General features: G+C 36.7%; 1 protein-coding gene across 1 annotated transcript; it reads left to right on the forward strand.

Moving 5' to 3' along the window:
- Positions 1–1007: 1007 nt before the first annotated feature.
- LOC130950025 (uncharacterized) lies at positions 1008–2077 on the forward strand. The gene is made up of 2 exons (XM_057878593.1): positions 1008–1823; positions 1958–2077. The coding sequence occupies exons 1-2, from the start codon at positions 1008–1010 to the stop codon at positions 2075–2077; spliced, it is 936 nt and encodes a 311-aa protein (XP_057734576.1).
- The last annotated feature ends 13249 nt before the right edge of the window (positions 2078–15326 follow it).

Consider the following 15326-nt stretch of genomic DNA (forward strand, 5'->3'; position numbering starts at 1 on the left):
CCTATCGCCATATAATGGGTGTTGCATTAGGGTTTTCACGGGGGTGCCATGGCGGCCGCAATTGCGGTGGCGGCATGGCAGAATGCAATTCAAATGGCAGAAATTGCGGGGGTTTTCCGAATTTTTCAAAAAAATATGAGGGTGTTTTGGGTATTTTAGCAAACCTAAGTGATCTCACTAACCACTAACCCTAATAATCAGCCTCATTGAAAAACTCCCTCCTCTGCCTCATCTTAAAAAAAACTTTTCTCTGTCTCTGTTCCTACTATCTGCGACACGCCGCCACCCATCGTCGTTGATCGTCGTGCCGCTTGTCACACCGCTCGTTGCGACCACCGTTGGTTGCCACCGCCGCTAGTGGCACCGATCATGACATCTGCTCATCACCACAGCCACTCCTTACTGCCACTGCTAAGCATGGTTCCTTCTCTGGTTCGTACATCTTGTTTCAACTTCTCTGGTGCTATTTTCTTCTTTTCTCTCTTTCCTACTACCTCTTCTTTATCAATAATCAGTGTTAAACCTCTCTTCTTCCAATTTTTTTCCATTCAGTTCACTACGTCCACTTCTAGACAAGTCCTAGATTCTAATGCTCCTACCCTACCTCGGCTGGTCCTATTACTAGTACTGCCCCTGTTGGTCGTGCAGCTCCTGTCCATTCTAATAGAATTAACCCAGGCTGAAAATATATTAGTACGGTAGAAAAAAAAAACCATTGACACTGTATGTAATTTTTGTGAATTATGAAAAGAGGCATTACATGGGCAAAAAGAGCACTTAATGATCAAGCCTGGAAACGTTGCTGTATGTAAAATGGTCCCAAAGGATGCTATTGATGAATTATGAGAGTATTACAATCAGAAAAAGAATCGAGGAAGACAAAGTGCCACACCGGGAAGCATCGAAGAACAGAGTGTCAATGCTAGGGAACTTGACTTAGAGAGTTTGAGTTCGGATTGTCAGAGGAAGATGCTCAAGGGATTGATGAACCTCATAATCCAGCTCTAATGGCAGCAGCTAGACGGGGTGCAAGTAGTGCTAGAGCGGGTGCAACTAGTATGAGAGATCTAATGGACTTGTTTGTTAAAAAATTTGAAACTGCCATTGCAAGAAATAAAAGAGAGAAATTGAGGCAGCAGAACATCAAGGAAGCATGTAATAAGGAAGCACTTCGTAGAGTTAATCGATACATAGCACGGTGGCTCTACCAAGCTGGGATTCCATTGAACCCAGTAAAGTTGAAGAGTTTTCATGATATGTTGTGGGCTGTGGGTAGCTTTTGTCCCAATTTACCTGCTCCCAGGTATCATGCTCTAAGGGTTCTTCTGCTTAATGAGGAGTTGGAATACACCAAAGGATTGTTAAAGGGTCATAAAGAACAACGAAAAAAGTATGGCTGCTCTATTATATCAGATGCTTGGACGGATAAGAGACAAAGGAGCATTATTAATTTTCTTGTAAACTCTCCAGCTGGAACAATATTTTTGAAGTCTATTGATGCTTCTGATTATGTGAAGACTGGTGTGAAATTATTTGAGCTTCTTAATGATGTTGTGGAGAAAATTGGTGAGCAAAACGTTGTTCAAGTTGTAACTGATAATGGGAGCAATTATGCTCTTGCCGGTAAGTTGTTGATGGAGAAAAGACTAAATTTATTTTGGACTCCTTGTGCTGCCCACTATTTGGATTTGATGCTTGAGGACATTGAAAAGTTATCATTTATTCAAAAAACCATAAAAAGGGCCATTTCTTTGGTTAGCTTCACTTATAGTCACTCTAGCATGTTAGCTGTGTTGAGACACTTCACAAATGACAAGGAGTTGGTAAGGCATGTAGTCACCCAATTTGCCACTTCATTTCTCTCTTTAAAAAGGCTTTATGAGGAGAAAGGAAATATGAGAAGAATGTTCACATGGGTCCTCTTTAAAAAGGCTTTGTTATCATGCTCTCCTTTTAGAATCATGTCAAGTACACCCTTAAGATCATGGGTCCTCTTGTTCAGGTGCTTAGACTTGTTGATGGGGAGAAGAAGCCACCAATAGGATATATTTATGAAGCAATAGAGAAGAAAAATTAATGCATCATGAAAATATTTCTTAATGATGAGAGCAAGTACAATGATATTTTTAAAATCATGGACAATAGATAGAATTGCCAACTTCATCGTCCGTTGCATGCAGCTGGTCATTTTCTAAATCATGAGTTATTTTATGACAACCCTTGCATAGAGCTGGATTTAGAAGTTACAAAGGGGTGGTTTGAGTGCATCACTAGATTGGTGCCAAGTCAAGCTGTGCAACAAAAGATATTGGAGGAGCAAGCATTATACAAGGCTGGCTATAGACTTTTTGGATCAAATTTTACAAAATCTCAAAGAAAAAAGATTTCACCCAATAAGATTGTTATAAATTTTACAAAGCTTTATAAATTTAGTTTGATTAAAATATTAGACAAATTTATCTTAATTTTATAGCATTTTTGTGGCGGACATATGAGCATGAAACTCCAAACATGCGAGACCTTGGTATCAAGATCTTAAACTTGACTTGTAGTACTTCAGGATGTGAGCGCAATTGGAGTGTTTGAGCATATTCATACTAGAAAAAAGAAATAGGCTTGATCAAGAAAAGATGGAGAGTTTGGTCTTCATAAAGTATAACCAACAACTTATAGAAAGGTACAATCTTAAAGATGAAGTTGATCCTATTGCACTCAATGACATTGATGAATGGAATGAGTGGTTAGTTGAAAAAATTAGGACCGCCACCTTTCGAAATGATGATAATGTGGATCATGATGCTCATTTAGTTCATCAAGATGACAACACTTTGAGTTGGAACCTTGTGCTTGAAGAAATGGGAGACACGAGCCTACGACAAATACTAGGAGAAGACAACAAAATAGAAAAAGAAAAGAACCTGCAACTATAAGGAGTGGTGCAAAGAATGGACCAAGTAGGTCTAAGACTTCAAAAAAAAAAGGAAAGACAGTAATTGTGAAAAAAAAAGAAGGACCAGAATTTGAAGATGAAGAGGATTTTGAAAATGAAGAAGAACAAGAAGCAGAGATTTAATTTAATGATACTGAATTAGAGGAAGATGAGGGGGCAGAGGGACACGATAATAATCGTGTTAATTTGGATGAATTTGATGAGAGTTAGGATGTATATAGTTTATAATTTTTATGTTTTATGTCTTTTATTTTATGGCTTGCTTATGACTTTTTAGTTATGATTTGCACTTAGTGCTAATTATCTGCCTTATGAAATTTGGGTCTTTAATTAGTTTTTTCATTTTGTTGAACGATGTTATTTGATTTTTTAATAGTACACTATCATAAACCGAAATAGTAAATTTGGGTCTAAATATATAATTGAATGTAATATAATCAGTAATCGTTGTTTGTATGATTGTAATAAAAACTATTTGTATTAATTATTTAATGTTATTTTTTTTGCATATAACATAGTGATACAAATTTTATTTAAATACACATATATTAACCCTCCCTAAAATAACATGTAACTTATCCTCTATCATGAGTTAATTTCTAATTGGATGTTATTTTGATCGATAATACACACACACACTCTCTCTCTAATGGCTTTCACTTCTCCTCATTTCTTCATCATCGTCGCGTCTCCCAAGCATCACCACTTCATCGGGTGTCCCGTTCACTCTATCGTGCCGTTACCGTCCTCCAAAGTATCACCGCCGCCGTCGACACAAGCAGCGCCGCTGTCCTCGCGATCTCCTTCCCTCTCACACTGTTTTTGCATTTTCTTAGCCTTTAACGAAAATTTTGTTTCATGTCCATCGTTCTGATGATTATGATCAATACTACAATTCAATTATATATAATGACTCATAAATATCTATCATTCAACTATCATAGAGCATCATTATAAAATATTAAAATAGCAAGGCTGAAGTATATGCTTTTTTCTGAAACTAATATAAAATTCCTTGATTCTAACGCAGAGAATTGAAACACTTTGAGATCAAAGTAATGATACACAATTTTGAAGAAGTAAAATTGGAACAATAATAGTGTTAATATTGTCTTCTAGCATGAGGACAGTGACGCTGCTTGTGTCGACGGCGGCGGTGATGCTTTGGAGGACGGCGACAACATGACAGAGAGAACAGGACAATCGATAAAGCCGGAAGAGTGAAAGTCATTACAGAGAGAGAGAGAGAGAGAGTTATGGATTAAAATAACATCTAATTAGAAATTAACACATAATAGAGGGTAAGTTACATGTTATTTTAGAGAGGGTTGAGTAAAATTCACCATATAATAGCCTTTTCTTATATAAGTGGAATCCACTAATATGAGCTTAAAAAATTATTTGGATTATCAAAAATGGAGGATGGAGCAGTATTTAACCAAGAAATATATAATTGATTTTTTATTTTTTATACACGAAATTTTTTTTAAGATAAACGTAACAAATATTAATATTAGTAGATATAATACCAACTAATTTTTATATTGGATCAACATTTGTCCAACATGTAATGCAAAGCTTGCACTAGTTTATTTTACACATAATTTTATTTCAAACTCTATATACAATTTTTCATGGTAATAAAACATTGATGGAGAAAATCTGCTAATTAGTCATGTGAAAGTCTTATTGATTTTTTGGGTTAAATAATATCTTTAATATAATTTAAAAATACTTGATCCTAAAACAAAGGAGATGTATAAGTGATGTATAGCTCACAAAGAAAAAAACACAATCGTATAGAAAACAATAACAAAACAGTAGAAAAAAATATCATCTTCACACTCATCAAGATGCAAATATAAGAAGAATCTCATTTAAAAAAAATAAAATCTCATTTTGGACTTGGCCATTGTTAGGATGCTGAGAAGGTTTTTTTTTCTTTTGGTGTTGAAAGTATGTGGCACTTTGAAGTAGAGAACATGTGCTTTTGTTGCCTCTAAAGTGCCGATATTTGCTGCGCCAAAGTTGATGGTGATCAGTTGATGATGTTTTTCCAAAAATTTGATTAGATGATAATAATATTATGTAATTGATGAGAGTTAAATTATTGGACCTATTTTTAAGGACCAACAAGTATTGGAGGTCACATTGAAGTGTGGCTGTTTATGTTGTGTTATTGAACCAAAAAAAAATAAACATAATATCTGACATTGAAATTCGTTTTTTGTTTAACGTTTTGGATCATGAAAAATTTTGTTGGTTATACAAATGAAATTGGATAATGAAAATACTCTTATGGTAATAATAAACAATTAAAATATAATATACAAGAAAAAGATAATAACAATAATAATAGTAATAATATTTAAAAAAAAAGAGAAGACAGACCTGAAATTAAAGATTTAGAGTACAAAGAAAAAAAAGGTGCTTCTTACTGTCTATGGTGTTCAAAGTCCAGTTATTTTGTTTTAAAATTTTGTTCTATGCATTAAAGGAAATTAATAACTTTTATTTTCTGAAAAAGAATATTTATTTAGATATTTAATTTTTCAAGTTTAATAAATTTTAATTTTTAAATTAAATGAATTAAAAATTTTAAATAGTAGTATTTTGAGTTTAAATATAACTGTTGAAAGTCTATATTAAATTGGAAAACTATGTTTAAATTAAAAACTTTTTTGAAAATAATTTTTTATGAATTTATTTAAATAGATATAATTTATACTTTGAATTATTTTAAATTGTTTTAAGTTTAAATATACATTTTCGCTTTAACGTAGACTTTCAAAATTTATATTTGAACTCAAAATACTACTACTTAAATTTTTTAATTTATTTAATTTTAAAATTAAAAATAATTAAACTGAAAGAATTAAATATCTAAACAAATATTTTTTAAAGATAAATAAAGTTATTAATTTTTTTATTCCAAGGAAAAAAATTTCAAAACTAAATAACATGGGCTTTACAACAACATGGACCAGTAAAAAGTATCTTCTCCCTTTGTACCCTAAATCCTTAATTTTAGAGCCGTCTTCTATTTTTTTTTAATATTATTATTATTATTTTTTTAAAGATAAATGTTATTTTATTAATATAAAATAAAAGTGTTTCCATAAAAAAATACAAAAGAATTGGGTATTCCCATTTATCACCAACTGTGACTGAAAGACTAAGAGCTTAGAAAAGAGTAAAGTAAGAGTAAAAAAATTAGCAGCATCTATCAGGTATGGCTCACGAGTTCACACAATAAATTGCTGGCTTCTTTCACTATCTCTAGTGTCGGACTTATTACCTTCTCAAAAACACACCGATTCCTCGCTTTCCAAGTGCTCCAACACAGCGCCGCTCTGAGGAGGGTCTTTTGTCTACCGTCGAATTGAGCCACTGCCCAGAATAAGACTCGTTCCAACCAATTGAAAAATGTCTCTTCTTCTCTCATCCATAGGTCAGGGGTTATTAAGTTTAGGCTCCATATTATTGAAGACAAGGGGCATTGGAACAAAGCATGAGAAATTGATTCAGCCTTCAACATGCATCTTGGACAAGTGGTAAGAGTGGCTGTGAACTTGTTGCAACACCAGAAGGTTTTCATGAAGATTTTTCATAGAAAAACCTTAATTTTATAAGGTAATTTCAACTCCCAAATGCTATTCCAGACTCTGTTGTTCTGTATGTTCTGGGGCCTCAATGAAGTAGGAGAATGAAAGAATCCATAAATAATTTTGTATTCTGACCCAACTTCATATATACCAGATTTTGTCCAGCACCAATTAACTTCATCCTTCTCCTCTGTTAGTTTGATTGAAAAAATTTTATTGCATATATCAACTGAAAAAATTGACTCAATCAAATTTCTATTCCAACTTCTATCAGGATTTAGTAACGCACTAACGTAATACACTTGCAGATTTGGCAGGACTGTGAATGCATTTTGAGGGACATTAAGGGGAACTAGTGGTGGGAGCCAGGGGTCATGGAAGATGCGAACATTAGTACCAGAGCCTATTTTCCATAACAAGCCTTTCTCGATCACCTTGCGCCCTTCAAGAACACTTCTCTAGCCCCACGACGATACACTTCCTATCTCTGCATGTAGAAAATTTGTATATCTAAAATATTTAGCTTTGAGCATTCTTGATAGAGTAGAATTAGGGTATTTCATTAGACGCCAACATTGCTTGCCCAATAAAGCCAAATTTTGCGCCCTTAGGTCCTTGATCCCCAGCCCTCCATCTTTCTTCGGTCTCGTCATTGTGTCCCATTTAATCCAAACCATTCTTCGTTCTACGACTTTTTGACCCCACCAAAATTGTGAGAGCATGCTATGAATCTCAGTCAACAGCGTGTCCGGGAGCTTGAAACAAGAGAGTGTATAAATAGGAATTGCCTCCCCCACCGCTCTCAATAGCATGTGCCTGCCACCTGATGACAATAGACTTCTTTTCTAACCCATAATCCTCTTCTGAACTTTATCCTTGATAGCTCCAAAGGTTGCTTCCTTTGATTTTTGAACTATAGAAGGCAGCCCCAGATATTTGTCTTGTGCTCTGATATGTTCAATATTTAGTGACTGAGCAATTGCTAGTCTTGTGTTATGAGGTGTGTTGTGACTGAAAAAGATAGCTGACTTATTCAAATTGACTTTTCGCCCACTGAAACCCTCATAGATCTCTAGCAATTCTAGAATACTTTGGCTTGTATTAGGTGCGCTTTTGCAAAAAAGGATTGAATCATCAGCAAACAAAAGGTGATTAACTGTTTGGCATCTCCGATTAACTTGAACTCCTTGAATTAATCTATTTTGCTCTGCCTTGTGTAGCAAGAAGGAAAGTCCTTCTTAACAAAAAAGAAAGAGATATGGAGATAGGGGGTCACCCTGTCGGATGCCCCTATTTGGCCTAAAATAGCCAAAAAGTTGACCTTCCACAACGACAGAGTAAGAAATAGTAGTTACCAATTCCTTAGTCCAGTTAATCCATTTAGCATCAAAGCCCAGCTTATCCATAATATACCATAAGAAATGCCATTCAACCCTATCATAAGCCTTGCTCATGTCTAGTTTAATAGCCATCTCATGCTCTGCCCCAATTCTCTTATTTTTCAAATAGTGCATACATTCGTGGGCAATTAGAATATTATCTGGAATGAGTCAATCTTTGAGAAAGGCACTTTGATTTGGACTTATAATTTTATTCATAATACCTTATAATCGGTGCACCATAACTTTAGAAATAATTTTATACATAACTGAATACAAACTGATCGGTTGTACCTGAGTCATGTCACTAGCATCTGGCACCTTTGGAATCAAACAAATTTGAGTATGATTGAAGCTTTTTAGAATTCTGCCACTGTGAAAGAAACTTCTCATTGCCTTAAAAATGTCACCTCCAACTATATCCCAGAAAAAGTGAAAAAACTTAGTTGTAAACCCGTCATCACCAGGAGCACTCTGAGCATGAACACTAAATGTAGCTCTTTTGACCTCGTCCATAGTTACTGGCCTTTGGAGCCTACGGTTCATGGAAGCTGTAACCTTAGACTCCAAATCCTCTAAGTATGGATTCGGATCAGCCGAACAAGAAGAAGTAAAAATATCGCAAAAGTAGTCTTCAGCTACCTTTGCAATATCCTCCATTTTCGATGCAATCTCATTGTCCCTCCCCACTAATCTCCAAATTCTGTTCCTTCACATCCTTGATTGAAGTTTCTGGTGAAAGAATCTAGTGTTTTGATCTCCTTCTTTTAGCCACTTGACTCTAGATTTTTCTTGCTAATAGCTCTCTTCTTTCAAATATGCCAGCTCTAACTTCTCCTCCAAACTAGTAACCTCCTCTCCCCCATTGATTCTAGCCACCCGCAACTCCTCTAGTTTAGCTTGAAGGTCCTTAATTTCTTTTCGAGAGTTTGCTTTGTGAGTTTTCTACCATTGAACTAGTCTATGTCTACAAACTTTCAACTTTTGGGTTAAGGAGAACATAGCCGAGTTTTCCACACTTCACTGATAATTCTTTTGACATCCTCTTCTCTAGATCAACGTTTCTGGTATTTAAACTGCCTTTTACTATGCTAGGATTGAGGTTCGGTTTCCATCAAAATTGGAGCATGATCTGAGCCGGACTCTGTGAGCCTGTGCACCACTGTATTCAGAAACTTCAACTTCCATTTCATCCCAACTAAATAGCGGTCAAGTCTCTCCTTCACCAAATCCTCTCATTGTCTTTAATTTGTCCACGTGAAAGGGCGCCCCACCATTCCAATATCCACTAATTCGTTACTGTCAATAAAATTAGTGAATGTTGCAATGGTGGTTGCTGATTTTTGGTCTCCACCCTCCTTTTCCACTTGGCTTGTTATAGCATTAAAATCGTCATCTATTACCACTTTTCCTTCCAGATGTTGACTCATTGTTGTAAGCTCCTCAAACTGTAAGGATCAAATTTATTCCGAACAACTCAAATGGACACCAATGAACGCCCATACCTCACTGCTTCCGACTTTCTTAATTTCGGCTGCCACAAAGAATTCTCCACTGCTAATAATTTGAACACTGATGATGTCCTTCCAAGCTAGCACAAGTCCTCCTCCCACTCCTGCCGGGTTAACAATATGCCAGTTTTCGTGGCCGCATACCCGAAGTTTTGCTTTCACCTGTCGAGATTGGTTCTTTGTTTCACTTATAAATACAATCTCGGGGGAGTGGCATTTACAGATCCCTTTTAAGGTGTGAATTGTCAGGGGTCTCCCAAACCCCGACAATTCCAAACTATAATTCTCATGGCGCTTTGGGTGCCATTTGTAGGCTGGCACCTGACAATGCCCAAAAGCATGAATTTAAATTTTCACACTAAAAGTAGAATTTGTCCATTGCAAGTATAGTCTAAACCCAACAATTGAACATCAATCAAATGTTAAATTCAAATTAAAGTAACCGAGAGTATTCAACTCTCGGGTCGTTCTCCCTAGGAGTTGCAATTAAGTGTACACTCATTGGCTATGAGAGAGTATGGGAATTGAGAATGCAAGAAAGGCAAGAAATGTAAATAGCAAGAAATTAAATGATCATGCAAAGAATTAAAAAGAAGCAAGTAAAGCAATAGAAATGGAAATCAAATAGTAAAAAGATCTCTTGGTAAGAATTGGGAAATTTAGGACTCATATCCTAGTTATGGACCACAAACATGGCAATTGTGTGGAATTAATTCAAATTAGTCAATCCTCCTTGAGAATTAGTCAAAAGGGCATAATTGGTCTCAATCCATAAGTCCTAGTCAACTCACTAATTACTTAGTGAAAGACTAGCGTCAATGGAAACTAAACCAATTAGCCATTCCCACACCATGCAAAATGGACATCTACAACTCAATTCCATCCAAACATCCAATTTCTCAACCAAGAGTATGAAAACTAAACATGCAAGAAATAAAGGTCAAAGAAATAAAAGTCAAAAGCAATAAAATGCAAGGAAAGGAAACTTCAATTGCAAGAAACCTCTTGACAAGTAATTGAGAGCTAAGGTTACCTATCCTAGACATTGACCACAAACATATGATGGTTATGAAGAGTTAATCCTACTTAGTTAACCTTACATCAAAGATAAGTCAAATAGGCATAGTTGATTCCAATCCCTAAGTCCTATGTCAACACTAAGGGGTCACATAGTGTCAAGAGAGATCAAATCAACTAACTACTCTAATGTATCAAACAAGAATGGACATCAATGACTCAAAGATCACAAAAGTCATCAATTTCAAGCCAAGAGTGGAGAAAAGCTATGTAAAAACTAGACCAAGCATTTTATCAAATAGTTGGTGTGCATGAAAATAAAATAATATTAAATTACATTAAAAATAAATTCTATAACTACCAAAGGCAAGAAAATCATAACAACAACTAAAGAAAGCAATAAATGAACATAAAGCATAAATTGCATTAATGGAATTTAAAGTTAACAAAAGTATCAATAAACATAAAAATGACAAAATAAAGAAAATAACAAGAGAAATGAAGACGAACAAAGATGAAATAACAATAAATAACAAGGAAAAGTAAATAAAAACAAGAATTAAAAGTAGAAATTACAAGAAATTAAACTAAAAAACCCTAATTTTAGAGAGATGAGGGAGCTTCTCTCTCTAGAAAACTACACTAAAACATGATAAAAGCTAAACCTAATTGTCTCCCTTCATTTCTCTTCACTTTGGCCTTAAATAGCTTCAAAAAATGAGTTGGATTGGGTTTTGGGGCCCAGAAATCGCCCCCAACGATTTCCAATTAATGAGGTCACGTACAGGGACCTATGCGGATGCACAGGTGTGTGCGTACGCACACATGCTAGTTTTCCTCTTGTGTGTACACACACGTGGTCGTGCATATGCACACATGGCTTTCTGGTTCTTGTGCGCACGCACACTCCAATGTGTGCTTCTCCTTTGTTTTTTTCATATTTTCTCCCTTTGTACATGCTTCCTTCCACTTTTGGCTATCCATTCTTGCCTCCAAGACCTGAAATCACTCAGTAAATATATCATGGCATCAAATGGAATAAAAATGGAATTCAATTGCTCATTTCAAGAACAAAAACATATGTTTTCACATTTAGGATCAAATTGGGGACAAAACACAAAAGTATGCTATTTTGGTACTTAAGTGTGAGTTCATGTGATGAAATCCATTCTAATTGAGTCAAAATATACCATCAAATATGGACTCATCAGCACCCTCCACCATCTGTTCTGTAAGACCCAGAATCTTTGAAAAGTCTTATTATGAGCAAGTCTCAAATCCTACAGTTATTTATAGCCTTAATTTCAGAGATTATTTTATTATAGATAATTAAGGCAAGTTTTGATTTATTGGATTTGAGATAAGTTATGATTATTATCCAATTTTATAATTATTGGATTATTTTCTATATTTAAAGTATAAAGTTGATAGTTATGAAATAATAAGGATTTTATATGATTAGATAAATAATATTTTAAATATTTTACTACTATTTTGGAAAATGAAGAAATTAAGTATACCATTTCTAATTTTTAGATTTGGGCATTTTATGGAAAATAATTTGTGAAATTGATGAGCAAATAGTATTTTCTATATATAATTAGTGTGGATTTAATTTGGGTTTCAATTACTATATTATTCCCAATTTTATGTGAAATTACCATAATGCCCTTAACCCTAATTCTCAAAATGAAACCCTAAAACCCTAACCCGGTTACCCGGTTTCCCCCATCAGCAACACACCTCTTCCCCCCTTATCTCCATTCACGCGCAGCAGCTGTAGGGGAAAAAGGAAAAAGGCAGTAGCCTCACCCTCCCTCAGCGTAGCAAAACACACACAAACCCCTCCAACGGAAGTAGAGCAGAGAGTGAGAGGCTGAGTTGTGGCTAATGAGGGGAGGCGGGAAGCCCATCGCGTTGCGCCTCCGCGCCGTCACCAGTCTTGCTTACCCGGCCGCCGTGAAGCTCGTCCCTGCCATGGTCTGTCACCGCCTGTCACCGTCGCGAGTCTCCTTGTCATCGTGACCAGAGGGGAGCGCGAGACCGAGAGAGAGAGAGAAAGCGTGGAGTCGGCGTCGCGCGGAGAGGGACTCGCCGCTCCTTCCCACCGCCGCCGAGCTGCCATTGTCGACGCGTGTCACCGCAGCTGAGGATGTCGCCACCACCAAACCCTGGCCGAAGATGCTTCCACTGCACGTGAGATGGAGAGGAGCGATGAGGCAGAGCGCATCCTCGCAGGAGCTCTTGAGCGCCGCCGTCGTTCGTGCCTCCTCCCGCTGCCAAATCTGCTCCCACTTCTGGGTTATGGAATCTGACCCAGACGCCGCTGCCACCATCCGAGCTCGCTACTGCTGATGATGGTAAGCCCAAACCGCCGCCGGCAGAAAGGGTTCAGGCCGCCGCAGGTGTCGCTGCCGGAGAAGGGAGCTGCATCTCTGTGATTCCGACCGCCAGAAGTGGTTCTGGGACGTTAGGGACCACCGCCGGAGCTTCTGGCTACTTTTGTCGTCGCCGGAAAAGTATGACGGTAAGGGTTTTAATTTGCAGTTTTTATCCTTTTTGGATTTCGGAAAGAGTATTGACACTGCGTGGTTGTACAGCTGCTATTATCAGAAATTTGGGCCGCCGCCGTTATTCAGAGTTTATTAACGGAGCCGCTGCCGAGTCGATTTGGAGTTGCGGCTGTTTCGTTTCATTAATCTAGTGAGTATCTCTATTTTGAAAGCCTCGCGTTAGTACCTTGTTGTGCTTGGTTAATGAATGAGTTTTGGTAACGTGAGGTTGAGTCCTGATTACTATATGTTGCGATTAGTGTTGCTATGGTTATTGCAAACGTGACTGGGAGCTGAGGTTTTGGTTGCCATCAGTTCGGGTTGAGGCGGAAAGGACTCTATGACGCGTTTGGGTTATGGAATTGCGTTTTGAGGTAGGGGCGCTTTCCAAAAACTATGTTTTATGTATTGGAATTATTACATATGGATACTGATCTGAGATATTGTGTATTTAGTGATTGTATCTGCCTTATGTATTATTTGATTGACTCGAATGATTATGGATGTTGGTTTGGCTGAATTGTTGTGCGGCTTGTGAAATGTAATGTTTGAAGTTGATTCTTTAAAGATTTGAATCCGAGTTTAATTCGTTGAGGATTGATTTGATTTGAGATAATTATTTTGATGATTTGAAAGGTCGAATGCACTTTTGAATTCAGCCTGGTTTATTTTAATTGATTTGGTTTTGGACAAATGATTTGTTATTGAACCGTTTCTTTAAAGCTTGGGAAATGAGTTATATCGATTGATATTGAGTGGATTTTGAAATGATTTCCTTGAGATACGCCACTGAGGCGATTTTTGGATTTAGCTTGCTTTAAATTGACTTCTGGTTTTGAGCTGTTGAAAAGGAATGAGAAATGGTTTAGTTGGGACCCGAACCGGGTGGCAAAAGTCCAAGTTTTAGGGGAGGTGCTGCCGAAATTTCTGCAAAAACCTAGTCTTGTTTGAAAAGTTATTTAAAAAGGGTTAGATTTGAGAAATTGTATTATTTGATTTATTAAGAGGATATTTATGTTTTCAAGCTTAATTTATTTAATGAACCTTATACGTTGAGTTCGGCTTATTTAGAACTGAACTATTTTTACCGTTTGAATCACTGAAGGAAAGAATGATGCTCTAATATTGATTTTAATATAAGAAGGGGTTTTTAGTGATTTCAAAGGAATCTAGACTTTTGATTGATTAATCAAGTTTGAGGCATTTTGGAAGAGTTAGAAAAATGGGTTCTAAAAAGAAACCTGAAAGTGGTTTGATTCAAATGAACCGGTTCCGTTTCAAATGAGTTAATTTTTGGACTGGGTTGGAACTTGTGATTTTGTATGGCCGGTTTTATAGTAAATTCAGTTTTATTTACTTGAACCGAGAAATCTATGATTTTAAGAGTTTCAATGAATTTTAAGGAATTGATATAGGTTGACCTTCCCTAAAGACTTGGGACTCTGCCGAGAAACTTTTGTTATAAAATCCCATTTTTGGATGGGTGATTTTGAATGCTTTGAAATAAATCCTTAACTTGCCATGGTTTGGAAGTTTGGAAAGAGAATGCCGAGAGTGGCTCTGTTTTAAAAAGGAAACTCACTTTGAGTAAATTTGGCTTATGAGCCTGAGATGATTTGAGAAATGAGATTTCTAAAAGCCAAGGCTAAAAAGAGTCGAAACTTGATTTCAAAGTGAAATGAATTGAGAAAATGATTTATGGCTTAAATGCCAATTTCATGAATTTGAAGATTTTGAATGTGGAAGTGCTGTTTTGTTGAGAGCCGGAATGGCTGTGTATGTTTATACATATTGATTGGTTCTGGATTGAACCGTGAGCCGGAATGGCTGTGTATGATATGAATATTGGCTGGTTCTGGAATGAACCATGAGCCGGATGGCTGAGATGGATGGTGATCCATGGATGAGATTGAATGCATGTTTATGCTGAATCATTGATAAATGTGAATGTTGCACTTCCACTATCTGAGATACGGGTTTCCCTGGGTAGTAGCAGTGGCTAGCCACCATGTGCTCCAGGTTGAGACTTGATACTCTGTTGACCCTATGTCGTAAGTGTGGCCGGGCACTGTGAAAGTCCCGGATGAGCTCGCCCCCGAAATATTCACCAGTGAGGGTGATGGATATGGATCATGTTTATGATCAGGTTTATGATGAGTATAACTCGAGTTGGGGATGCGCGACAGAGGGACGGTCCAATGGTTAGCTACCAGGACTTGTCGGGTTGGCTCTATAACCGACAGATGATATCATCAGCCACTAGGGATAGGCATGCATCATATGCATCTATGTGACATTGTTTGGGTGTGCAT

Source organism: Arachis stenosperma, chromosome 9, assembly GCF_014773155.1.
Source record: "Arachis stenosperma cultivar V10309 chromosome 9, arast.V10309.gnm1.PFL2, whole genome shotgun sequence".
Taxonomy (NCBI): Eukaryota; Viridiplantae; Streptophyta; class Magnoliopsida; order Fabales; family Fabaceae; genus Arachis; species Arachis stenosperma.

Coding starts and splice junctions, on each gene's coding strand:
- LOC130950025 (XM_057878593.1), top strand. CDS start 1,008: ATGGCAGCAGCTAGACGGGGTGCAAGTAGTGCTAGAGCGGGTGCAACT. Junction 1,824..1,957: donor TCACAAATGACAAGGAGTTG/GTAAGGCATGTA, acceptor CTCTCCTTTTAG/AATCATGTCAAGTACACCCT.